The sequence below is a fragment of the Artibeus jamaicensis genome, unplaced genomic scaffold (assembly GCF_021234435.1).
Source record: "Artibeus jamaicensis isolate MK-2021 breed Jamaican fruit bat unplaced genomic scaffold, CSHL_Jam_final contig_648, whole genome shotgun sequence".
Classification (NCBI taxonomy): Eukaryota; Metazoa; Chordata; class Mammalia; order Chiroptera; family Phyllostomidae; genus Artibeus; species Artibeus jamaicensis.
In genome coordinates, this window is record NW_026521912.1 from 734,625 (window position 1) to 753,960 (window position 19,336).

The following is a 19,336-nucleotide window of genomic DNA, read 5'->3' on the forward strand; positions in this document are numbered from 1 at the left end:
AAGTGGAGCAATTTGGAGTCTTAGGGTCTGGTTGTGTTCACTGAACACATACTTCCTGAGGCCTTCCAGGGGCTCTGCCCCATTCTTGGCTCTAAGTGATCCCCAGGGTAGTCGAGGTGGCAGACACTGGTGCAGGGACAGGGGGCAGGGGGGCTGAACCTTCATGCTGATGTGATAAGTGCCCAGTAGGTGAATGCGCAGGAGATAGGGAAGGTTTCCTAGAGGAGGGGTGCCAGAGCCAGATCCAAAGGCAAAAGCATGAAGGCAAGACATGGCAGGGACCAGAGGAAGAACATGACAGAACAGGAGAAAGTGGGCATGGCCAGACCAGGAAGGGGTTTCTGCAGTTGGGAGCCAGTTTGCACTTTTGAACTGAGGACACAGGGGTGCTATGGGGGGCTTAGGTGAGGGGAGTACCATCAGACAGCCCACAGCGTTGGGGGTTAGTGAGGAGGCCAGGATGAAGACCAAACTGACCTGGGCAGTGGGGAGAGTGAATGGGGGCTCCCCTCAAGTGAAAGGGGCCTTCTGAACAGCAGGGCAGGATGCCAGTTATGCCTTGGGACAGCCAAGTTCCACATATTGTCCCATCATTCAACAGCTCCTTGGGACATGCATCATTCCCATCACAGAGATTTAAGACTCCACCAGTTTTTATCTCCCCTGCTCCCACAGGTTAATTCCTACCCCACGATGGCACAGGGCCCCAGGGGGAACTGTCTAAGGTTCTGCCCTGCTCGCTCTTGGGGTTGGCCTTGAGGCCCCAGCTGCCTGGTAGGTTATGAGCCAATCCCTACCTTTGGGCATGTCTCACATGCTACAAAGAAGGACCCATGGGTCCTTGCCATGGCTCAACTAGAAAAAATTCTGGTTTGCCATAGCACACATTGGCTTCGAAGGGTGGAAGGAGTGCTCAGCTGGGACCAGGTTCATTTCTCCTCAGACCCTAAGTTGGGAGGCCACCACATTTGGGGCAGGGACAGGCAGGACTGGGCAGTCCGTGTCTCACAGGAACCTGGCTACAGGGTGGACTATGAGAACTGGGTCTAGGGGCAGAAACAGGGCTGAGGGCACAACAGAGAAGTCCTGCTCTTTTCTTTTACCTGCCTGGTGACTGAGGTCCCTACCAGGCCTCCATCATTCTTGGTGTGAAGTAGAATGCCCTTATGGAGGAAAGGCCTGGGGGTGTTTCCTGAAGGAGCACTTGGGAAGAAGGGCCTGGGCAGGGGCTAAAGGAGTCCAGGAGCTGGCTGGCTCTGGTGAGGATCCCTGATTGTGAGGCACAGGCAAAGGTGCCTGGCTGGAAAATTTTGGGGAAAAGACCCTAAGCTGGGATGAAAGGTGAGGCCCATGGGTTGGGAGCCATTAAAGGGGCATGATGAGGACACCCTGGTCTCCCTACTCAGCTTTGGAAGAGGCTGCTCCTTCCCTACAGGTCCACTCCCCATCCTGTCCCAGGAGGGCCCTACTCCCTCTGTCTGGTCATTTTGAGGGGATCACAGCCCAGCTTCAGGCCTTCCCTCCACTGCAGCCTCCTGGTAAGCAGAGGGCATTGCATCCTGGGTCACTTCCTTCCCAGGAAGGAAGAGAGAGGCCAAGGATCTCAGGCCATCCCTCTCTCCCAAGGTAGGAGGGTGCACATTGGGAGGAGGGTGAGGCCCTCACTCCGACCCTCAGTGAGACCCTACCACTTCTTTTACCTCTCCCAGGGAGCGCCGGCTCCCCTGGCCCAGTGTAGGAAAAGCTTGAGATCTTCATCCATGCTGGCTATGCACTAGCTTACCCACTTGGCGGTGTGGACTCACCTGGGTCCCCCCTGCACCTTGTTTCCACCAGAAGTCAGACAGTAAAAAAACCTACCTTCTCGCATGTGGGTGGGTATGCCACGCTAGACCATGCTAGGCATCACTGGTAATGATCTTATCCTTGCCCCGCCCCACCCCCATCCCTGGCCGAGAAAGCAAAGGCAAACAGGCTAGAGTGTCCCAGCTTTATTCCTTGCGGTAGACAATACACCGGGCACGGGATGGGGCCTAGGCTGAGGAAGGAGGGAGCGGGGCTCGAGGGAACCCCGGGTATGTCCTAGGCCAAGGGAGGACCTTAGCCAAAGGTGTAGGTGGGTGGCAAAACAGGGACAAAATTCTAGGGTAGGGTTCTAGGAGGCTGAGACCAATGCACGGAGATCCGGACTCCAGGAGGAGGGGACCAGCATCTAAGACAAAGAGGTGTAACCGCGGGGCGGATGCAAAGGCAGGGTTGGAGTGTGGAGAGCCAGGCTATGGTCTGGCTTAGTGGAAGGTCTCCACCTCCACAACGGTCCAGTCACCCTGCGGGGAAGCCATGTCATCCGGGGAGAAGCTGGTGACCGAGGTGATGCTGGCGCGGGACTCGTCCAGGGGAGATAACAGTTCGGCCCAGCGACCCAGTTCGGCATCGCTGAGCGCAGTCCGGGAACCTGCAGCGCCGCCGCCGCCACTCCCAGTGGTCCCTGGGCCACCGCTATGGTCGCCAGCGGCACCTTCGGCCGCGGCTAAGAGCAGGGTCCGGCTCAGCAGGTGCTGCACTACGCTCGCCTGCAGAGCCCCCAACGGCAACTCCCCCAGGCGCGCAGGCTTCCCGCTGCGTGAGGCCCCCCGGACCCCCAACCCCGCCCCAGCCCCCTCCTTCCCACTACCCACGCCGGGCCCGGGCCCGGAATCTAGCGGTCCCGGGTCGGAGGTCGCCGACTCGGGCCTTTCAACCTCGTAGATTGTGCACAGCCCCTCTGCAGAGCCGGACCCAGCAACCGGAGACCAAGGCAGGGGCACTCCTGCAGCGAGAGCCGGAAGCTAGGCGCGCGCGGGGAGAGAAGCCCCGCCCCATAGATCCAGTGCGGCCACGCCTTCGACCGCGGCCACGCCCTCGACCCCGCCCACCGCATGCGGCACCTGGCTCTCGGCACAGCTCCACCCGGTCGGAAGGGCTGCTTACCTGGGGTGCTGCAGACGGCCAGTGGCGGAGTGGGACCTCGGCTCCAGGCAGCTGGGTGGCAGGCGGCAAGCTCCGCGTCAGCGGGCGGGGAGGCTGGGGCTCCACTCTCGGGCCCGCTCTCGTAACCACGCAACTCCTCCGGTGTGCTCGTGGCGCTGCTGCTGTGGCCCGCCAGGTCCGGGCCGCTCAGTGTACTGGACGGGCTGCGCGAGGGCGGTGGCGGCGGGGCAGAGGCCAGCGCCAGCGCCAGCCGTGGGCCCGAGATTGGGGCATCGGGACCCGGGGTCGGGGGGCGGCGTGGGGCCTGAAGCGAGGGTGAGGCGGGAGGAGAGGGAGGGGCCTGCAGAGGGGGCAAGGCCAGAGAAGGTGGTGCCGGGGGAGGGGGCGTGGCCATGGGAGAGGCGGGGTCTTCTTGCAGAGGAGACAAAGTCAGAGTTTGGGTCTGCACAGGGGCCCTAGCCAGGACAGAAGGCATGGCTGGCAAAGAAGACAGGGCCGGTGAGGGAGTGGCCTGCAGGGGGGACGAGGCAAGAGAAAGTGAGACCTGTAGAAGGGGCGGGGTTTGAGAGGAGAGAGTGGCCTGTAAAGAAAGTGTGGCCAGAGAACAGGGGCTCTGCGGAGGGGGCGTGGCCAGGGGGGAGGGTAGAGCTTGCGGAACAGTTGAGGTCAGAAAAGGTGGGGCCTGTAGAGGCTGGACCAGAGAGGGCATAGTCTGAAAAGGGTGGCTGGTCAGAGGCCGGGTCTCTGGTGGGGGCGTGGCCATGGAAGGAGGGGCCTGTGGAACAGACTTGAGGGGAAGAGGGTGCTGCGTGGGAGGTGTGGCTGGTATATCCGGAGTGGCCTGAGGATGCGTCGGAGACAGAGGACAGGCCAGCAGTGGGGGCGCGGTCAGGGCATAAAAGTCCTGCAGAGCATCTATGGCTAAGGGAGAGGGTAAGTTTCGCGGAGACCTTGCCTGAGAAACAGGGGCTTGTAGAGGGAGCGTGGCAGGTGGCAGAGGAGTCGACAAAGGAGGTGCGGTCAAGGGAGAGGGGAGAATTGGAAGAGGGGGCAAAGCCAGAGAAACTTGGGTAGGGGACGAATTCTGCAGAGGGGGTGAACCTGAAGGAGAGAATGGAGCCAGAAAATTGGCTGTGGGAGAGACAGGTGCCTCAGGAAAGGATGTATCCAGGTGTGTGAGTGGGGCTGGCAAAGGAAGTGTGTCTGGCAGACAGGGGAGGGGCTGCGGAGAGGGCGGAGCAGAGGGAACAGGCCCTAGTGGAAAGGGTGTGGCCAACGAACAGGTAAGGGCCTGAGAAGGAGCTGCAGTTGGTGAAGAGGTAGGAGACGTGTTCCTCAGAGGAGTGCCTGTGTTATGGACAGGCGGTACCAGTTGTGCAGTCAAATACGGTGGAGGTGATACAGCCCGAGGAGGAGAAAGGCTTGGCGGAATGGCTGTGCCCTTCCTTGAGGATGAGGCCTGCAGGGGACGTGGAGCCTGCAGCGCTTTTGGCTTGCCCAGCGAGGCCCCAGATGTTCCACCCAGCGAGGCCCGGGAGCGGGCTGGAGAGGACGAAAGGGTGGCGCTGGAGCCCAGGGGGCGCGAGGCTGGCCTCTGGAGGCTCCCACCGCAGCTGGGTCGCCTCCTGGCCACGGGGCTCGGCTCTGTGGTACTACGCTCCGCGACACTGCTCACTGATTTCCTGGGGACTTCGATCAGCGGTCGCGGCCGCGCATTCACAGCTACCCGGGGGAGCCCCGCCTCAGCACCAGCACCCCGACCCCGAGACCTACGGGAGATAGCTGGGGAAGGAGCGCCTGGAGTGGGCTCGGAAGAGTCTAGGAACAAAGCAGAAGGCCAAAGGGTCACGGATACTTCCAGGCTGGTGCCCCTCATTGCCCAGGAGCCCCACTCCTCCCCAGGTCACGTACCTCTCCATGCCCCCGCACTCAGGGCAGTCCTTCTGGAAGTTTCTGGGGGCTTCCCTCTGCCCATAGGTTCCTCAGCTGGGGGCCGGGGCCCTTTCTGCCCAAGAGGGCCAAGCCTGGGGAGGGGCAATGCTCAGTGCAGAGGTCCCCCCCCCTCCTTGTTCAACCTCCAAAGTTCACATTTTCTCATTTGTGAAATGGGGCATATGGACTCTGCACATAACAATGGCTTTCCCCCAATTTGTATCCAGTGATGTGCAAGTGTTTCCGCGCCCCAATTCACATGTAAAGTGACTCCACAGAGTGACACTAACCCTTGGTGTGGGTTACCTGGTGGTCCCGCTGACACGTCCGGGGCTAGAGACAGAGCCTGGGCCAGGGGTCTTGGCAGGTGCCCCTCTCTGTGCTGCTGGGAGCCTGGGGGCTGTTGGAAGGAGACGGAGCCAAAATATTGCCCCAGAAAGCAGGGCAAGTTGGTACCTCAGAAGGGGAGGGGAATTGAATCTGTAACTGACTGTGACAATCAATTGAGATAACTCACTACCTTCGGACCAGCCAGGAGGAGAGGGAAAACAGGGTCGGAATCAGGAAAAGAGGCTGGGATACCTGGGCTTCTGGGAGCTGTCCCAGCGCTCCGCGTGGGTCCCACTCGAGGAGTAGCTTCCAGGAGGGCGGCTGTCCGAATGTCCCCGGATCTTTCAGCTGGGGGCATTCGCCCCGCAGCTCCAAGAACTCGGGAGGCTGTGGGGATTACTGGGGGAGGAAGTCGAACAGACCCTGGAAGTTTGGAGGTTTTCCGAAGGCCCGGAGAGCGAGAAGCCGCGGCCTGCACAGCAGTCCCTGCCCTGGCCTTGTCCCTCTTGTCCATCCCGCACCTGATGAGGAGACAGACCTGTCAGCATCCCCGGTCTTGCACCATACCCAGCCTGCAAGGACCTGGGTCCTGCCACCTCGCTGCCCCTTCCCCAGCGTCGCCACCCATGGGCACATAAACCTCGGCCTCGATCCACTTCCCTCCTACCCAACCACACACTCACCAGCCCAGCTGCTCACGGCTGTCCCTAAGTCCCACCCCCATCACCCTCCTACAGACCCTGCCTGCCCCAACCCACCCTCCTTGTCCTGTCTCTGCTTCCTTTCAGCACCTGAGATCCACGACCCTACTACCCCCCGACCCGTAGGGACCCAAACCACCAGCCTCGGGGACAGAAGACTGCTACAGGCTCCAGACGGTTGGGGGGCGGCAGCGAACGCCCGGGTCCCCTCGCCAGCCGCCAGCCACCAGCCTCGAGGGACGCCGGCACCTGCCGGGAGGAGGAGCAGCCCCAGCTGCCAGCCGCGGGCTCAGGGAGACAAAGAGTGGTGTCGGGAGCACATCCCCCTCACCCAGCAGAGCCCCAGTCCGCGCCATCCACTCCACCTGCTAGTGCCGTGCTCACCTCCGTCTCGAGTCTCCTGCTCCACGCAGGGTGGCCTGGGGTGGGGCTGTGTGGCAGTGCCTTAGCGGCCAAAAGCAACCGACAGGCGAGGGGAGGGGGTTGCAGGAGGTGGCGCAGGGAGCCGTTCCGCCCCTCGACCGCGGGCTTGAGAGACTGGGGGCGCAGGCGCCGCATCCAGACTAAGGAGGCGGTGGAGCGCACTGGAGGGAGGGGCGGCTACTCCGCGGCTGCGCCTGAGTACCGGCAACCCAACCCGAGGGGACTGGGAGAAGGAAGGAATCCCTTGAGGTCACTGATGGGGCCTCCCCACCACAACACCCCCCCCTCCGCCCCCCTACACACACCCCTGGCAACCAGGGGCGGGACCATTGTGCGGGCCCCATCGGCCAATCGGGCTGTTCAGTTTCCTTGGTCACTGTTCCGGCCTTCGCAACCAAGGAAGCCAGGTCCCCTAGAGTCCCCAGAGACATCTACCCCTCTCATACCCAAAAGCTTTCCCAGACCTCAGGAAACCGCCTACCTGGTGGTGGAGAGGACTATTGGGAGAACGCAGCCTGGGATTAAGGGACAAACCCTGAATTTGGGGGAAGAGGGGAATAAAAGAAGGTCAAAAGGGAGAGAGAAACAGTATGGTGAGTGATGACCCAGCCTTCTGCAGGGCAAGGTACCCCCACCCTGCACATCCTCCCAAATGCCATGAAGGAGCAAGGTCAGGTCAGTAAAGGTTTCCCAGCAGAGCCAGGCTTTCGGAGCCCAAGACTGTGGGAAGTTGGGAGGTGTCAAAACAGGGCCATGAAGGAGCTGAGAAGATCTTGTTGGAGGTTTACCAGCCCAGCCAGTAGGATGGAGATGCGTCAGACTCTCCAGTGACTTCAACTCATGCAGAAGTCCCAGTGGAGGAACTTAGGGTACTGTGGCATGGGAGTATCTAGAGGGAGGTGGCCATCCTCAGGTGTCCTGTGCAGGCCAACTGAGGCCAGGTGTCCTCCCACAACTCTGTGTTCCCCCCACGTATATACTGTGCTTTCTGCACCATGCCTTATCTGCCCAAACACTTAGCCACTCTGTTTCCCATCCCAAAGAACCAGCTCCATATGCCCATCACGTGTGTATGTGCCCCCACCCCCAACACACACACAGCACACTACAGGAACAGCAAGCTCATCCTTGCCTGAAACTCAGGAGGCTTCTAACCACAGGAACAGGAAGATTGGCACTTAGCACCCTGGTGAGCCTGGCACTGGGGGAGGGAAGAGTGAACTTAACTAGGTGTATGTGAGCCATGCAAGTCTGTGGGTTTTTTGTTTGTTTGTTTTTCTTTTTGAAATGCAAAGACCTGATTAAACTTTGATTGCAGAGGCATCCACCTCAAGGATGGCTACCTCAAGTCAACACCTTGCCAGCCACACTGTACATGAAAAGCAAGGCTGCCTCCCGCACTGAGTCTTCTTTGTTTTAAAGATCTTGGTTGACCTTTTTCTTTCTTTCCACACTTTAAATCCACCCAAAAAGAATGTGCTTATGAGCTCATGAAACCCAAGGCCCCAACCTCTACCCCAATGAAAGAACCCCAGGCAACTTCCTCTTTCTCTCCCTGCCCCCTATAACCTCATGTGATGTCCAGATCCTGTAAGGAATCCTGCAATCATGATAAGAACCACCAGGGCTGGGCCAGTCACAACACTGGTTGTTTAAAAGGCTGAGACCAGCTCCAAACACTTGGGTGCAGCCAGAAGCAGGGGTTTGTGTTTTCTCATTTCCAGAATTGTATCCACAGTTGAGGTTCAAGAAATGGAAGTGAGAGAGGCCAGGGTCAGAACTGAATACCCTGCTCTGGGCAATGGAAGTCAACCTTGAAAACCCATCTTTTCAAGGAGCCCTCCCTCTTGCCTGGAAGGGGTGCTCCTTGCAGCCCCAGGGCATTGCTCTGGATTGGATCATTCTGGGCCTCATCTCATCCCCAGGTCTACTGAGGGCCACCCATGTGCATTCCTTCTGGTGTGGCAGCAGCCTGGTTCCCCTGCCTGCCTGCTCACTCGTTCACCAGTAGTGCTCTCCTGAGTCACAGCTGCCTGCCCAGAAGCCTGCCCTGCTGTCTTCTATGATACAAGGGTCCCTCCTGGGCCAAACTGAATCCTTCCTGCATTTCACTGAGATCTGGACTCTGCCCTCACATAAGAACACTCCTCAAATTTGGTGCATCAACAAGGGGATGCATTACACAAACCAGACATATCCTGCATTCCCTATCATGGAATATGCCTCAGCAATAAAAAGTAACAAACTACAGTATCAAGAAATGAAAAACAGGGGTAAATATGGTGCAGCTGCTGTGAAAGACAATATGGAGGGTCCTCAAAAAGGTAAAAGCAGAATGACCACATGATCCAGCAATTCCAAAAGAATCAAAAACAGAGACTCCCACAGATATTTACACACTCATCATAGCAGCATTATCCACAGTGGCCAAAGATGTTAGCAACTCAAGTGTCATTGATGGATGAATGGATAAACACAATGGTCCATCCCAGCAATGGAAGATTATTCAGTCTGAAAGGAAGGAAATTCTGAAACCGACTACAATGTGAATGAAACTTGAAGATATTATGCTCAGTGAAATAAATCAGTCATAAAATGACAAACATCATACGATTCTATTTATAAGAGGTCCCTTGAAGCGTCAAATCTATAGAGACAGAAAGTAGTTGGTGGGTGTCAGGGGCTAGGGGGATGGGGGATGGGGAGTTAATGCTTAATGGGGACAGAGTTTCAGTTCAAGAAGGTGAGAAAATTCTAGAAATGGACAGTGGGGATGGTTGCAGAACACTGTGTATGTATTTAATGCCACTGAACTGTACACTCAAAAATGGCTAATATGGTAAGTTCTGTTATGTGTATTTTACCACAATTTTTTTTTAAAGTTCGGTATTGGCCTTGGCTGGTGTAGCTCAGTGGATTGAACTCGGGCCTCCGAACAAAAGGATCATGGTTTGATTCCCAGTCAGGGCACATGCCTGGGTTGCCGGCTAGTTCCCAGCAGGGGATGCATGAGAGGCAACCATACATTGATGTTTCTCTCCCTCTCTTCTTCCCTTCCCTCTAAAGATAAATAAACAATTTTTTTTTAAGTTTGGTATTATTCATGTGGGAAAACTTCCCCATCCCAATGGGGACAGAGTGGGAGACCTTTCTGGAGAACCACTGGAAAGCACTGGGAGTACGTGTGTCCTGTGACCCAGCCATACCACTTCAGTGTCAATATCTGCAGCAGATACCTTGAGGGCCCTCCCTATCACCTGAGCACCCATGGTTCCCACTGCAGGGAACTCAAAATTACCAGGGAGTTAATGCCTCTCCATGTCCCTTTTCCAGAGCAGCCCTCAGCCAAGACAAACAAGACCTGGCACATCAACACTCCAACTGGGAGAGTGGCTTCCCTCCCTGTCCAGTATCACCTCCCCACTACCCCATCATCGGTGCTTGCAGGGATCACTACTCAGATAACTATTTGCATCCAGTTCCTTGTCTCACAATCTGCAATTAGAAGAGCCCAAATTAAGATAACAATTCAATCATTTACCCATCCATGATTAACTGAGTGCCCATAACTATGTTCTTGGTACCATTCCAAATGTTGGGGATAGTACAGAGAGCAGAAGAGACCCCTGCCTGGGCTTAATGAGGCTTCCAGCCCAGTGACCTCAGACTCTTGTATAAGTGTGCCAAGTTGGAAGCTTATTCCAGAAAAAAGCTGGAAACAAACCCAGAGCATGGATATCAGGGAGCTTCTCTGGAGCAGGAAGAGTCCACTGAAGGGAAGGGAGAAAGTGCTTTGCCTCCGATGGCTCTTCAGAGGGAGCCCAGGGCTTCATGGAGGTGGAGTCCTGGAAGGGGCACCCACTGCAGTTTCACAGAGGAACCTGAGCTTAGGAAGTTCCAACCTTCAAGGTTTCAGGGTCTCAGGAGGCATCTAATCTGGTGAACTCTGGGGCTTCTTTGTCCCAGTGGGGCCGAGTCTCACCCTCTCATTCTAGTCTGGATCCCCTTCCTTGTTTTGTAGACAAAACAGACCTCGGTTCAATTGCCCACACCGCCAGGCTGAACTGGGAATTGGCTAGTCTAAGACCCTGGGCAGGGAGACAGGGTGGGCACAGAGACAGAGTCATTCTTTCTGGAAAACAGCCTCTCGGACTGGACTCTAGTCCCATCTCCTAGAGCCCTCTGCTCCCTGCACTCACCCACAGACCACCCACGGACCCAGCAGAAGCTTGCTCCCCGTCTTACCCTCAGTGGACAGCCAGCCTCAAGGCTGGGAAGGGCCAGACAGGTGAGCACTCCCACTCTGCTGGGTTTCCCTGGCTGGGTGGTTGGAACAGGAATGGGAAACCCCTTTCCTCTCTCTCATGGACCTCGGTCACTGGTTCCTTGCTTAGACCTCAAAGCCAGGTGGCTACACCTTGGAGTGGGTGAAGGAGGAGGCCCTTCCACAGTTTCTGACCCCGTCTACACAGTTTGGCTCCAAGGCCAGCGCTCCGCGGGGGCGTGGTGCCTCCAACCCACCTCATACGTATGGCCCAGGCCAGGTCCCCCCTGATGGCAACGGAGCTCTGAGTTCAGGGCCCCTGCTCTTTGGGCCGGCTCTCGGACCACCTCGGGTAGAGCAGGATTTAGGTCACACTTCTCTATAGTCCCGGAGCGCCTGGAGTCAGGAGACACCTGGGAGAGAGGCAGGGCTGAGACGTCAGGTGGGCGGGGCGGGACAGGGAGGCCCAGGGCGGGCGGGTTACTGTTCCGCCCGCTCTGATTCACCCAGCCTGGCCCCGGACTAACTCTGCGGGAGCAGGGACCCAGGAGCTGGGCCCGGCTCCGCCTTGAGCGGTGAGTAGGTGCCTCTCTCCTCCGCTGGGAACCAGGTTGCAGGGTGAGGGTCGGGCCCAAGGGAGGGAGGACTGCCCCAAGTACAGCTGGTACTGTGTCTGCGGCCCACAGCCACAGTCCTGGGTACAGCTGGGGAGGAGGTAGGGGCAGTAAGAGGTTAGGCCCTAATCAGGACAGGACACAGGGCCCCACAAAGACAGAGTGAAGATCAACAGGCTGGCTGTGACCCGAGGGGGCAGGTTGATCTTCATCATGTTCCTCTCTCCTTGGTCACTGAGACAACAGTGACAACTTGACTCTGTGAGACCCTTATGGCAGCAAAGCCAACCACTTGGGGTCTTTACTAGGTTGTCCCCTCCAGGACTCTTGAACCTAAAGATTCCCCAGACCCCCAAGTCCTAGCAGGGCAATTTGGACAAGTACTAGGTTGAGAGTTCCCAGGCGCAGGACCTCCAACCAAGATCTGCTACTAAGGGGCATCCTCCCCAACCTAGGCCTGTTTCTCCCTTGTGTAAAAGTCAAAGGTTGGCCCTTGTGCCCTCCAAGGCCTGTTCCAGGGTGATGACTGCTGCTGTGTCTTCCTTGACCCTTAATATAGACTGTTTGTGGGGACAGGGCTGGACCAGGAGAACCCACCACTGCCATGTTTTTGGAGACAATGTGAGGGCTTGGGGAGGGCCTGAGAGAGGAGAAGCAAGAGGCAGGTGTGGCTGGGCAGAGCTAAGGCTGGGTAGGGGGCCTGTACCTGGTTGTAGGCTGGCAGACTGCCTCTCCAACCTGGAGTTCAGGGCAGCAATCCCTACATCTCACTCCTGCATCTCCCTACTGAGGTTCTTTTGGCAAAGACGCTGGTGTCTGCGAGAGGTTTTCTCCCAAAATGGAACAGAGTGGATGCAATCAGACAGATGGAACTTGGGCCTCAAATGCCATTTGTGGCTGTAAAAACTTGAGCAAGTTATTTCCCTCCCTTTGAGTCTGCAGAAAGAGGGTTTCCAACACTCATGCTCACCGGGGCATTGAGAGCATCTGGTGGCTGTAAATTGAGTTCATGGCCCCATTGTTATTTTTCTTAGGGTCCTTCCCCACCCCAAAAGCCCCATTCTCTGGACCCTCCCACTAGCCCTACTCAGACAGAGGGGGGGGCAGCATTGTGTCTATGAAAGCTTAATGGTAGGTTTTGACAATCAAGCTTGAGTCATGGAGACACATAATGATAATGTCTCATGTCTGCCTCTGATGGTGTTATGTACACACCTTGTTCCATGGGAACCACTGGGCCATCTGCTGGGCAACTTGGAGGTCTCTGCCTTCTTGTCTTTGATTGTGGACTCCAGAAGTGAGCTTCCACCACTGAGATGGATCTGGAAGTGTGGCAGACACTTAGGTAAGAAGTTAGTGCCTGACTCTGCGTGTGGCATTTCTGCGACAGCCCCCAGTTACTGTTCTTCAGTTAAGCAGCTGAGAAGTGTCCCCTGCAGGGACAGGTCGCCAGGGCAGGGAAACAGTGGGTGGCAGGGACAGAAAGTGTGTGGTGTCTCTCTGGTCCTGGACCCCTCTCTGCTCAGTGTGTGTGCACTTGGGCCCAAATGCACCAGTGTGCACACTTTGGAATATCATCCCAGGGACCCTTTATGTGGCTGCATTGTGATTTGGGGCACTGGGGGCTGTAAAGGTGCTCTGGGTGTGTTTCCATGTGATTCCCTGGTGACTGAGACTGACTGGCATGCACTGGGGCATTTTTACTCAGCTGTCAGGATGAGGACAGCAGGTTCCAAAAACTCTTTGGGAGAAATGAGAGCTGTATGTTGGGGACCATGGGTGCCGGGAGGGGAAGGTGGCCTAGGAGCACCCTCAGGCAGCGAGGGCCTTGCTGCCTCCCTCTCCTTCCACCTCCAGCCTCCAGGAGAGAAGAGGGAGACTCCTGGGTCCAAGTTGACTTACACCTGGCCATCTGTACCTAGAATAATGATACCTTGGTCTAAAATGAAACCAAGGGACAGGCAGTGGGCTGGCTGCCCAGTCCTATCCTGGTCGTAGGTCGTGGCTTTCTCTCTGTGTTTTTCATTTCCTGATCCTCTGCCACAGCCTCATCCACCCTGACAACCCCCTGCTCCTGCCTTTCAGAGTCCAGGTGTCTGTTTTTTTGCCTCAGATCCTGGACACTAGGCCCTCTAGAAACCCAGGTGTCCTAGTCACACACACCCCCAGGGCTGACCAACCCTCAGTTTTGCCACTCCCTGCCCGTGAGGCCTGTAACCAGAGCCAGGCACCAGCCGGCTTTTCCAGTTGGAGTTTGGAGGTGGTGCCCCAAGCTCCCCTCAAGGAGGTGGCGGCCCACGCCCCGGAAGTCCGGAGTCCTGGGCCATCCTCTGGTCCAGTGGTGGAGAGAGTCGGGCTGGACACCAGTGTCTCAAGTCCAGAAAGCAGCAGAGGAAGTTTTTCCAGGACTAGCGTTAGGGGTGGGAAGAGATGCCCTGGTTCTGAAAGGACACACAGGCTAGCTCAGGGACAGCAGCCCTGGGGATGGACAGTGCCTCCTGAGCTCTGGGAGGGCAGGCAGGCTCCGACTGGGGCAGAGGTCCCAGGAGCAGAAACGGTAAGAATGGTGGTGGCTTGGCTCCAGGAAGGAGGTGAGATCTTGGGAGGAGTGAGGGGGACGCACAGCTCCTGGGTTCTGCCAGATTTTGACAGGGCGGAGCACAGACCCAGAGCAGAGGCGTTGGTCTGGCTCCTCTGGGCCCTAGGTGATTGAGGTCTCTGCACTTCCGCCTCCTCCTCTCCCGTAGGCAGGATGATTCCGGTGGCCGAGTTCAAGCACTTCTCAGAGCAGCAACCTGCCTTCAAGTTGCTCAAACCCTGGTGGGATGTGCTGGCTGAATACCTCACGATGGCTATGCTCATGATCGGTGTTTTTGGCTGCACCCTTCAGGTAAGGGGAGGGGCCAGGCTGAGTGAGGGGCAGGAGAAGCAGTCTATATAGAGGCAGGGTTTTGGGCGTTGTCTGGAGGGATGGGAGAGGGGACTGGGAAATTACCTACCTAAGGAGGGGGAAACCAGAGGCCCCTACACTCCAGACCAATTCTGATGCCTTCCCATTCTCTCTAACACTGGCAGCAGCACTGAAGTCCTTTGCATAGCTATGACAGCCATACTTTTACAGTATAATACTTATGTCCCCAGAACCTAGAAATACCTGCAGTTACCTTATTAGTTTGCTAGGTCTGCCATACAGTATCACCAACTGGGTAGCCTAAACAGAAATTTACTTCTTACAGTTCTGGAACCTAGAACTATGAAATCAACGCATTGACAGGGTTGGACCCTTCCCAGGGCTGTCATGGAGAATGTGTGTTGTGCCTCTCCGAGATTCTGATGGCCGTGAGCATTCCTTGCTTCATAGATGTTCTCCCTATATCTGCATAGCATCTTCCCTGTGGGTGTCTAGATTTCCCCTTTTTAAAAGGACACAGTCATATTAGCTTAGGGCATGCCCTAATGATCTCATCTTACCTGCATTCCCTCTGTCCTGGAAAGACTATTTTCAAACACCACAACATTCACAGGTGTTGGGGGTTAGGACTTCAACGTCTTTGAGGGGGGACACAAGTCAACCTATTTTTTTTTTCAGACAGACCAATGCTCAGGCTTAATGACTCTACCAAAGCCACAGCCAGCTGGGGACAGTCAAGGATCAGGGCCTCCTACCTCAGGCTGCTTATCTCCCAGTTCCCCAGTTCCCGTACCCTCTTTCACCCTCTTCCCTATCCCCAGGTGACACAGGACAAGATCATTTGTCTACCTAGTCATGAACTCCGGGAGAACTTATCTGAGACCCCATGTCAGCAACTGCTGTTGCAGGGGGTCCCCGAACAGATGGGGGGTCTCCATGAAGTGAGTGGCCTCAAAAACAACCTGGACCTGCAGCAGTACAGCTTCATTAACCAGCTCTGCTATGAGAAAGCCCTCCACTGGTACCCCAAGTACTTCCCCTACCTGGTTGTCATTCACACACTCATCTTCATGGTTTGCACCAGCTTCTGGTTCAAGTTCCCTGGCACCAGCTCCAAGATTGAACACTTCACCTCCATCCTGGGCAAGTGTTTTGACTCACCATGGACTACAAGGGCCCTGTCTGAGGTCTCAGGGGAGAACCGCAAAGGCCATACCACTGGACAAGCAACTATGACTGTGGTAGCTGAGGCAGAGCCAGGAAAAGCAGGGAAGGGTGAGAAAGAGGTGCTGACAGAGCCTGAGAAAGTGGTGACTGAGCCACCAGCTGTCACCCTGTTAGACAAGAAGGAGGGTGAGCAGGCTAAAGCCCTCTTTGAGAAGGTCAAGAAGTTCCGCATACATGTGGAAGAGGGGGACATTTTATACACCATGTACATCAGGCAGACAGTGCTCAAAGTCTGCAAGTTCCTTGCCATCCTGGTCTACAACCTTGTCTACGTGGAGAAAATAAGCTTTGTGGTGGCCTGCACAGTGGAGACTTCAAGGTTCACAGGCTATGCCAGCTTCTGCTGCAACCACACCAAGGCCCACCTCTTCTCCAAGCTGGCTTTCTGCTACATCTCCTTTGTGTGTGTCTATGGGATCACCTGCCTCTATACACTCTATTGGCTCTTCCACCGGCCCCTCAAGGAATACTCCTTCCATTCCGTGCGGGAGGAGACCGGCATGAATGATATCCCCGATGTAAAGAATGACTTTGCCTTCATGCTGCACCTCATCGACCAGTACGACCCACTCTACTCCAAGCGCTTTGCTGTCTTCCTCTCTGAGGTCAGTGAGAGCCGACTGAAGCAGCTCAACCTCAACCACGAGTGGACACCTGAGAAACTTCGGCAGAAGCTGCAGTGCAACAGCAAGGGCCGGCTGGAGCTGGCGCTCTGCATGCTCCCAGGACTTCCTGACACCATCTTTGAGCTCCGAGAGGTGGAGGCACTCCGCCTGGAGGCCATCTGTGATATCACCTTCCCCCCAAGCTTGTCACAGCTGGTGCACCTGCAGGAGCTCACCCTGGTCCACTCACCTGCCAGGCTGCCCTTCTCCTTGCAGATCTTTCTGCGGGACCGCCTGAAGGTCATTCGAATCAAGTGCGAGGAGCTCCGTGAGGTGCCCCTCTGGGTGTTTGGGCTGCGTGGCCTGGAGGAGCTGCACCTTGAGGGGCTCTTTCCCCCAGAGTTGGCTCAGGCAGCCACCCTTGAGAGCCTTCGGGAGCTGAAGCAGCTCAAGGTGCTGTCTCTTCGGAGCAATGCTGGCAAGGTCCCAGCCAGCGTGACTGATGTAGCCAGCCACCTGCAGCGGCTTAGCCTGCACAATGATGGGTCCCGCCTGTTGGCCCTTAACAGCCTCAAGAAGCTAGCGGTACTGCGGGAGTTGGAGCTGGTGGCCTGTGGGCTGGAGCGCATCCCCCATGCCATCTTCAGCCTGGGTGCACTGCAGGAACTTGACCTCAAGGACAACCACCTGCGGTCCATTGAGGAGATCCTCAGCTTTCAGCACTGTCGCAAGCTGGTCACACTCAAGTTATGGCACAACCAGATTGCCTATGTCCCTGAACATGTGCGTAAGCTGCGGGTCCTTGAGCAGCTCTACCTCAGCCACAACAAGCTAGAGGCCCTGCCACCTCAGCTGGGCATGTGCTCTGGCCTCCGCCTGCTGGATGTCACTCACAATGGGCTGCACTCCCTGCCACCTGAGCTGGCTCTCCTCCAGAACCTGCAGCACCTGGCTCTCTCCTACAATGCCCTAGAGGCCCTGCCCGATGAGCTCTTCTTCTGCTGTAAGCTTCGGACGTTGCTCCTGGGCCACAATCACCTGAGTCAGCTGTCATCCCAGGTGGGGAACCTCAGTGCCCTCAGCCGCCTGGAGCTCAAGGGCAACAGGTTGGAGGCACTGCCAGAAGAACTGGGCAACTGTAGAGGGCTCAAGAAGGCGGGGCTTCTGGTGGAGGACACCCTTTATGAGGGCCTGCCAGCAGAGGTTCGGGAAAAGTTGGAGGAGGAGTGAAGCCAGGGAGGGGTAGGTTGAGGTAGAGCCTTTCTGGATGCTTCAGTCCCAAAATCTCTACCATTGTCTTCAAGGAAGGTGGGCCCAGGCCAGGGAGGAGGAGCAGACATGCCAGCTTGTGGGGCCCAGGCAAGATCCTAGGACTGGTTTATCTGGTGAGATGGTAGGCTGTGGATTTGGGGTGGAACGTCATGGAAGGATTAACTCAGGCATAAGATTCTCAGATCAAAACCACACCTCTGTCTTTGCATGGCTTGCCTGCCCCAGCCCTGGGCTAGAACTGCTTCCCTCCCCCTAAAAATTCTAGCTCAATCAGTGCCACAAAAAGGGGCGGGACACATACCAATTGGATTTCAATTCTTTCCCCCCCACCAAACAGCTTACCTCAGGGGTTCTCTCCTAAGAAGAGACACAGACACAAAGGACCAGCACACACTGCCCCCACTTTGACCTTAAGCCCTTATATACCGACATGTGAATTCAGAAACAGGGTTCTCTTATTTGGCTATGCATCAAAATCAACATTCCCAGAAAATATCCCAGGCCCCACCCTGAAAGACTGACTCAAGAACTTTGGCTGGAGGCCAGAAACTTGCCTGTAAATAAGCAATCCAGGTAATTCTGATGCATGTGGTCCTAGGCCTGTATGTTGGAAAATGATGACCTACAGAGGAGATATCTGGATACCTAGAGCAGGGATTCTGAACCCTTTTTAGATTCCTAAACCCTTGAGAATCTGATGTAAGCTGGGGGCACCTCCTTCCTCAGGAAAATGCTTGTGTATACATTCGTGCACTATTCTGCAAACAATTCCAGGCAGTCAACAAATTTCCCCCAATCCCTAAGGGCTATTCATGAATATCCTAAGGGCTGTGGATCCCAGGTTAAGAACATTTGCTGTGGAGGGTATATTTGTTAAAAAAAATAAACAATACTAATTATCAAAACTATCACTCTGATCTGTGTCCACCCCTGTCATTGTCTAAGCCATTTCACCAGACCAATTATAGGCAAGTGGCCACAGGTACCACAATCAAGGGTGTCTCTGTCCTAGAGACCTCAGACAATCAGGAGAAATTAGGTGGCATCTCTTCTCTAGCTCTTTTTCTGGAGAACCCCCTTTCTTATACTTTCCCTGTTATCCTCCTGACTCCATACTGTTTTATCTGTTTCATTTGTAAGTAATCACCAGAGGGGTCCCCTAGGCAGGACCAGTAGCCTGTAGGGCACTAGCTAGGCACAACCGGTCTGACCCTGACCTCCTGGGTTTGGCCACCTCCCAGGTGTCTGCAAAAGGCAATTCTCCTCTAGGCACCTATGAACAGAGGCACGCTGCTCTTCGGGAACTCAGGATTTCAGATGGGGACATTCACCCTTAAGACCTGTTAAAGGAATATTTAGGCTGCAGGGACACCAGGCCAAAGCACCTAACTCCAGGGTCAATCTGCATCGCCCGGGAGCTGGGTTCACATTCTGAGGGCGGGGCGTCTTGGGGCGGAAAAGTCTTAAAATGTCCCAGGCCTATATGACCTCAAACTCTAGCCTTGACTTTGGCCCCGTGGCCGAGGTCAGGGGTAATGCTGCAGGATTCCCGGTGCCCCTACAGTGGCCTGAGACCTACCCCGTCTCTCCACCCTGTCCTCGGCCAACCCTGAGATTTCTGAAATGGAAGGAATGCCTTGGCATGGGTGCTTAATTAGGATGAGGAGGGAGCAATTAAGCAAAACAGAGATCCTAATGAAGCATGCCCAAAGTGAGAAAGGAGTCTTGAGAGGGAGCAGGGGCCAGAAAGGGCCCAGCCAAGAGCAGTGAAGAGGAGACTGAGAACACAACCGAGGCAGCCACTCGGGGCACCGCCGTGGGAAACGGCCAGCACACGCGCAGCAGACAGCAAGCGTGAGACCTCGTCTTCCCCTCCAGAACACTGGAGCGTCACTTTCCCAAACTATTAATCTCTGCAGAATCGGGAACAGGGTTTTCACACTGAGCGGCTCATCATCGCAATTGGAAATTTGCGCATTTGCATCTCAGCTGGTGGTTTGCGTGTTGCCAGCCGCGAGCTCTAGGTGGCGTCATCCCTTTGGCTTGAGGCACGCACGCGCGGAGGTTCACTCTTGGACTAGCGGGTG

General features: G+C 56.0%; 2 protein-coding genes across 6 annotated transcripts; one reads left to right on the forward strand and one right to left on the reverse strand.

Moving 5' to 3' along the window:
• Positions 1-1,976: 1,976 nt before the first annotated feature.
• Positions 1,977-6,396, reverse strand: PRR36 (proline rich 36). The gene is made up of 6 exons (XM_037158921.2): positions 6,318-6,396; positions 5,485-5,753; positions 5,209-5,302; positions 4,882-4,994; positions 2,971-4,788; positions 1,977-2,809 (listed from the first exon to the last, which is right to left on the reverse strand). The coding sequence occupies exons 2-6, from the start codon at positions 5,744-5,746 to the stop codon at positions 2,289-2,291; spliced, it is 2,808 nt and encodes a 935-aa protein (XP_037014816.2). The 5' UTR covers positions 5,747-5,753; positions 6,318-6,396; the 3' UTR covers positions 1,977-2,288.
• Positions 6,397-11,120: 4,724 nt separating this feature from the next.
• Positions 11,121-18,127, forward strand: LRRC8E (leucine rich repeat containing 8 VRAC subunit E). Of its 5 annotated transcripts, none has more exons than XM_037158954.2 (3): positions 11,121-11,195; positions 13,982-14,124; positions 14,967-18,127. In XM_037158954.2, exons 2-3 carry the CDS (start codon positions 13,987-13,989, stop codon positions 17,205-17,207), a joined length of 2,379 nt encoding a protein of 792 aa, XP_037014849.2. In that variant the 5' UTR covers positions 11,121-11,195; positions 13,982-13,986; the 3' UTR covers positions 17,208-18,127. The 5 variants fall into 5 exon arrangements, with proteins under 5 accessions (XP_037014849.2, XP_037014853.2, XP_037014851.2 ...); XM_037158956.2 differs by having other exon boundaries at positions 11,172-11,195; positions 13,986-14,124; XM_037158955.2 differs by lacking the exon at positions 11,121-11,195 and adding an exon at positions 12,554-12,579.
• Positions 18,128-19,336: the final 1,209 nt, after the last annotated feature.

Bases quoted from the DNA above. Each gene is read 5' to 3' on its own strand.
- PRR36 (XM_037158921.2), bottom strand. From the start codon at position 5,746: ATGGACAAGAGGGACAAGGCCAGGGCAGGGACTGCTGTGCAGGCCGCG. The intron at 5,303-5,484 runs GTATCCCAGCCT...TCCTTCCAACAG, and splicing joins GACAGCTCCCAGAAGCCCAG to CCCCCAGGCTCCCAGCAGCA. The intron at 4,789-4,881 runs GTACGTGACCTG...CTTTGTTCCTAG, and splicing joins GAGTGCGGGGGCATGGAGAG to ACTCTTCCGAGCCCACTCCA.
- LRRC8E (XM_037158954.2), top strand. From the start codon at position 13,987: ATGATTCCGGTGGCCGAGTTCAAGCACTTCTCAGAGCAGCAACCTGCC. The intron at 14,125-14,966 runs GTAAGGGGAGGG...CCCTATCCCCAG, and splicing joins TTTTTGGCTGCACCCTTCAG to GTGACACAGGACAAGATCAT.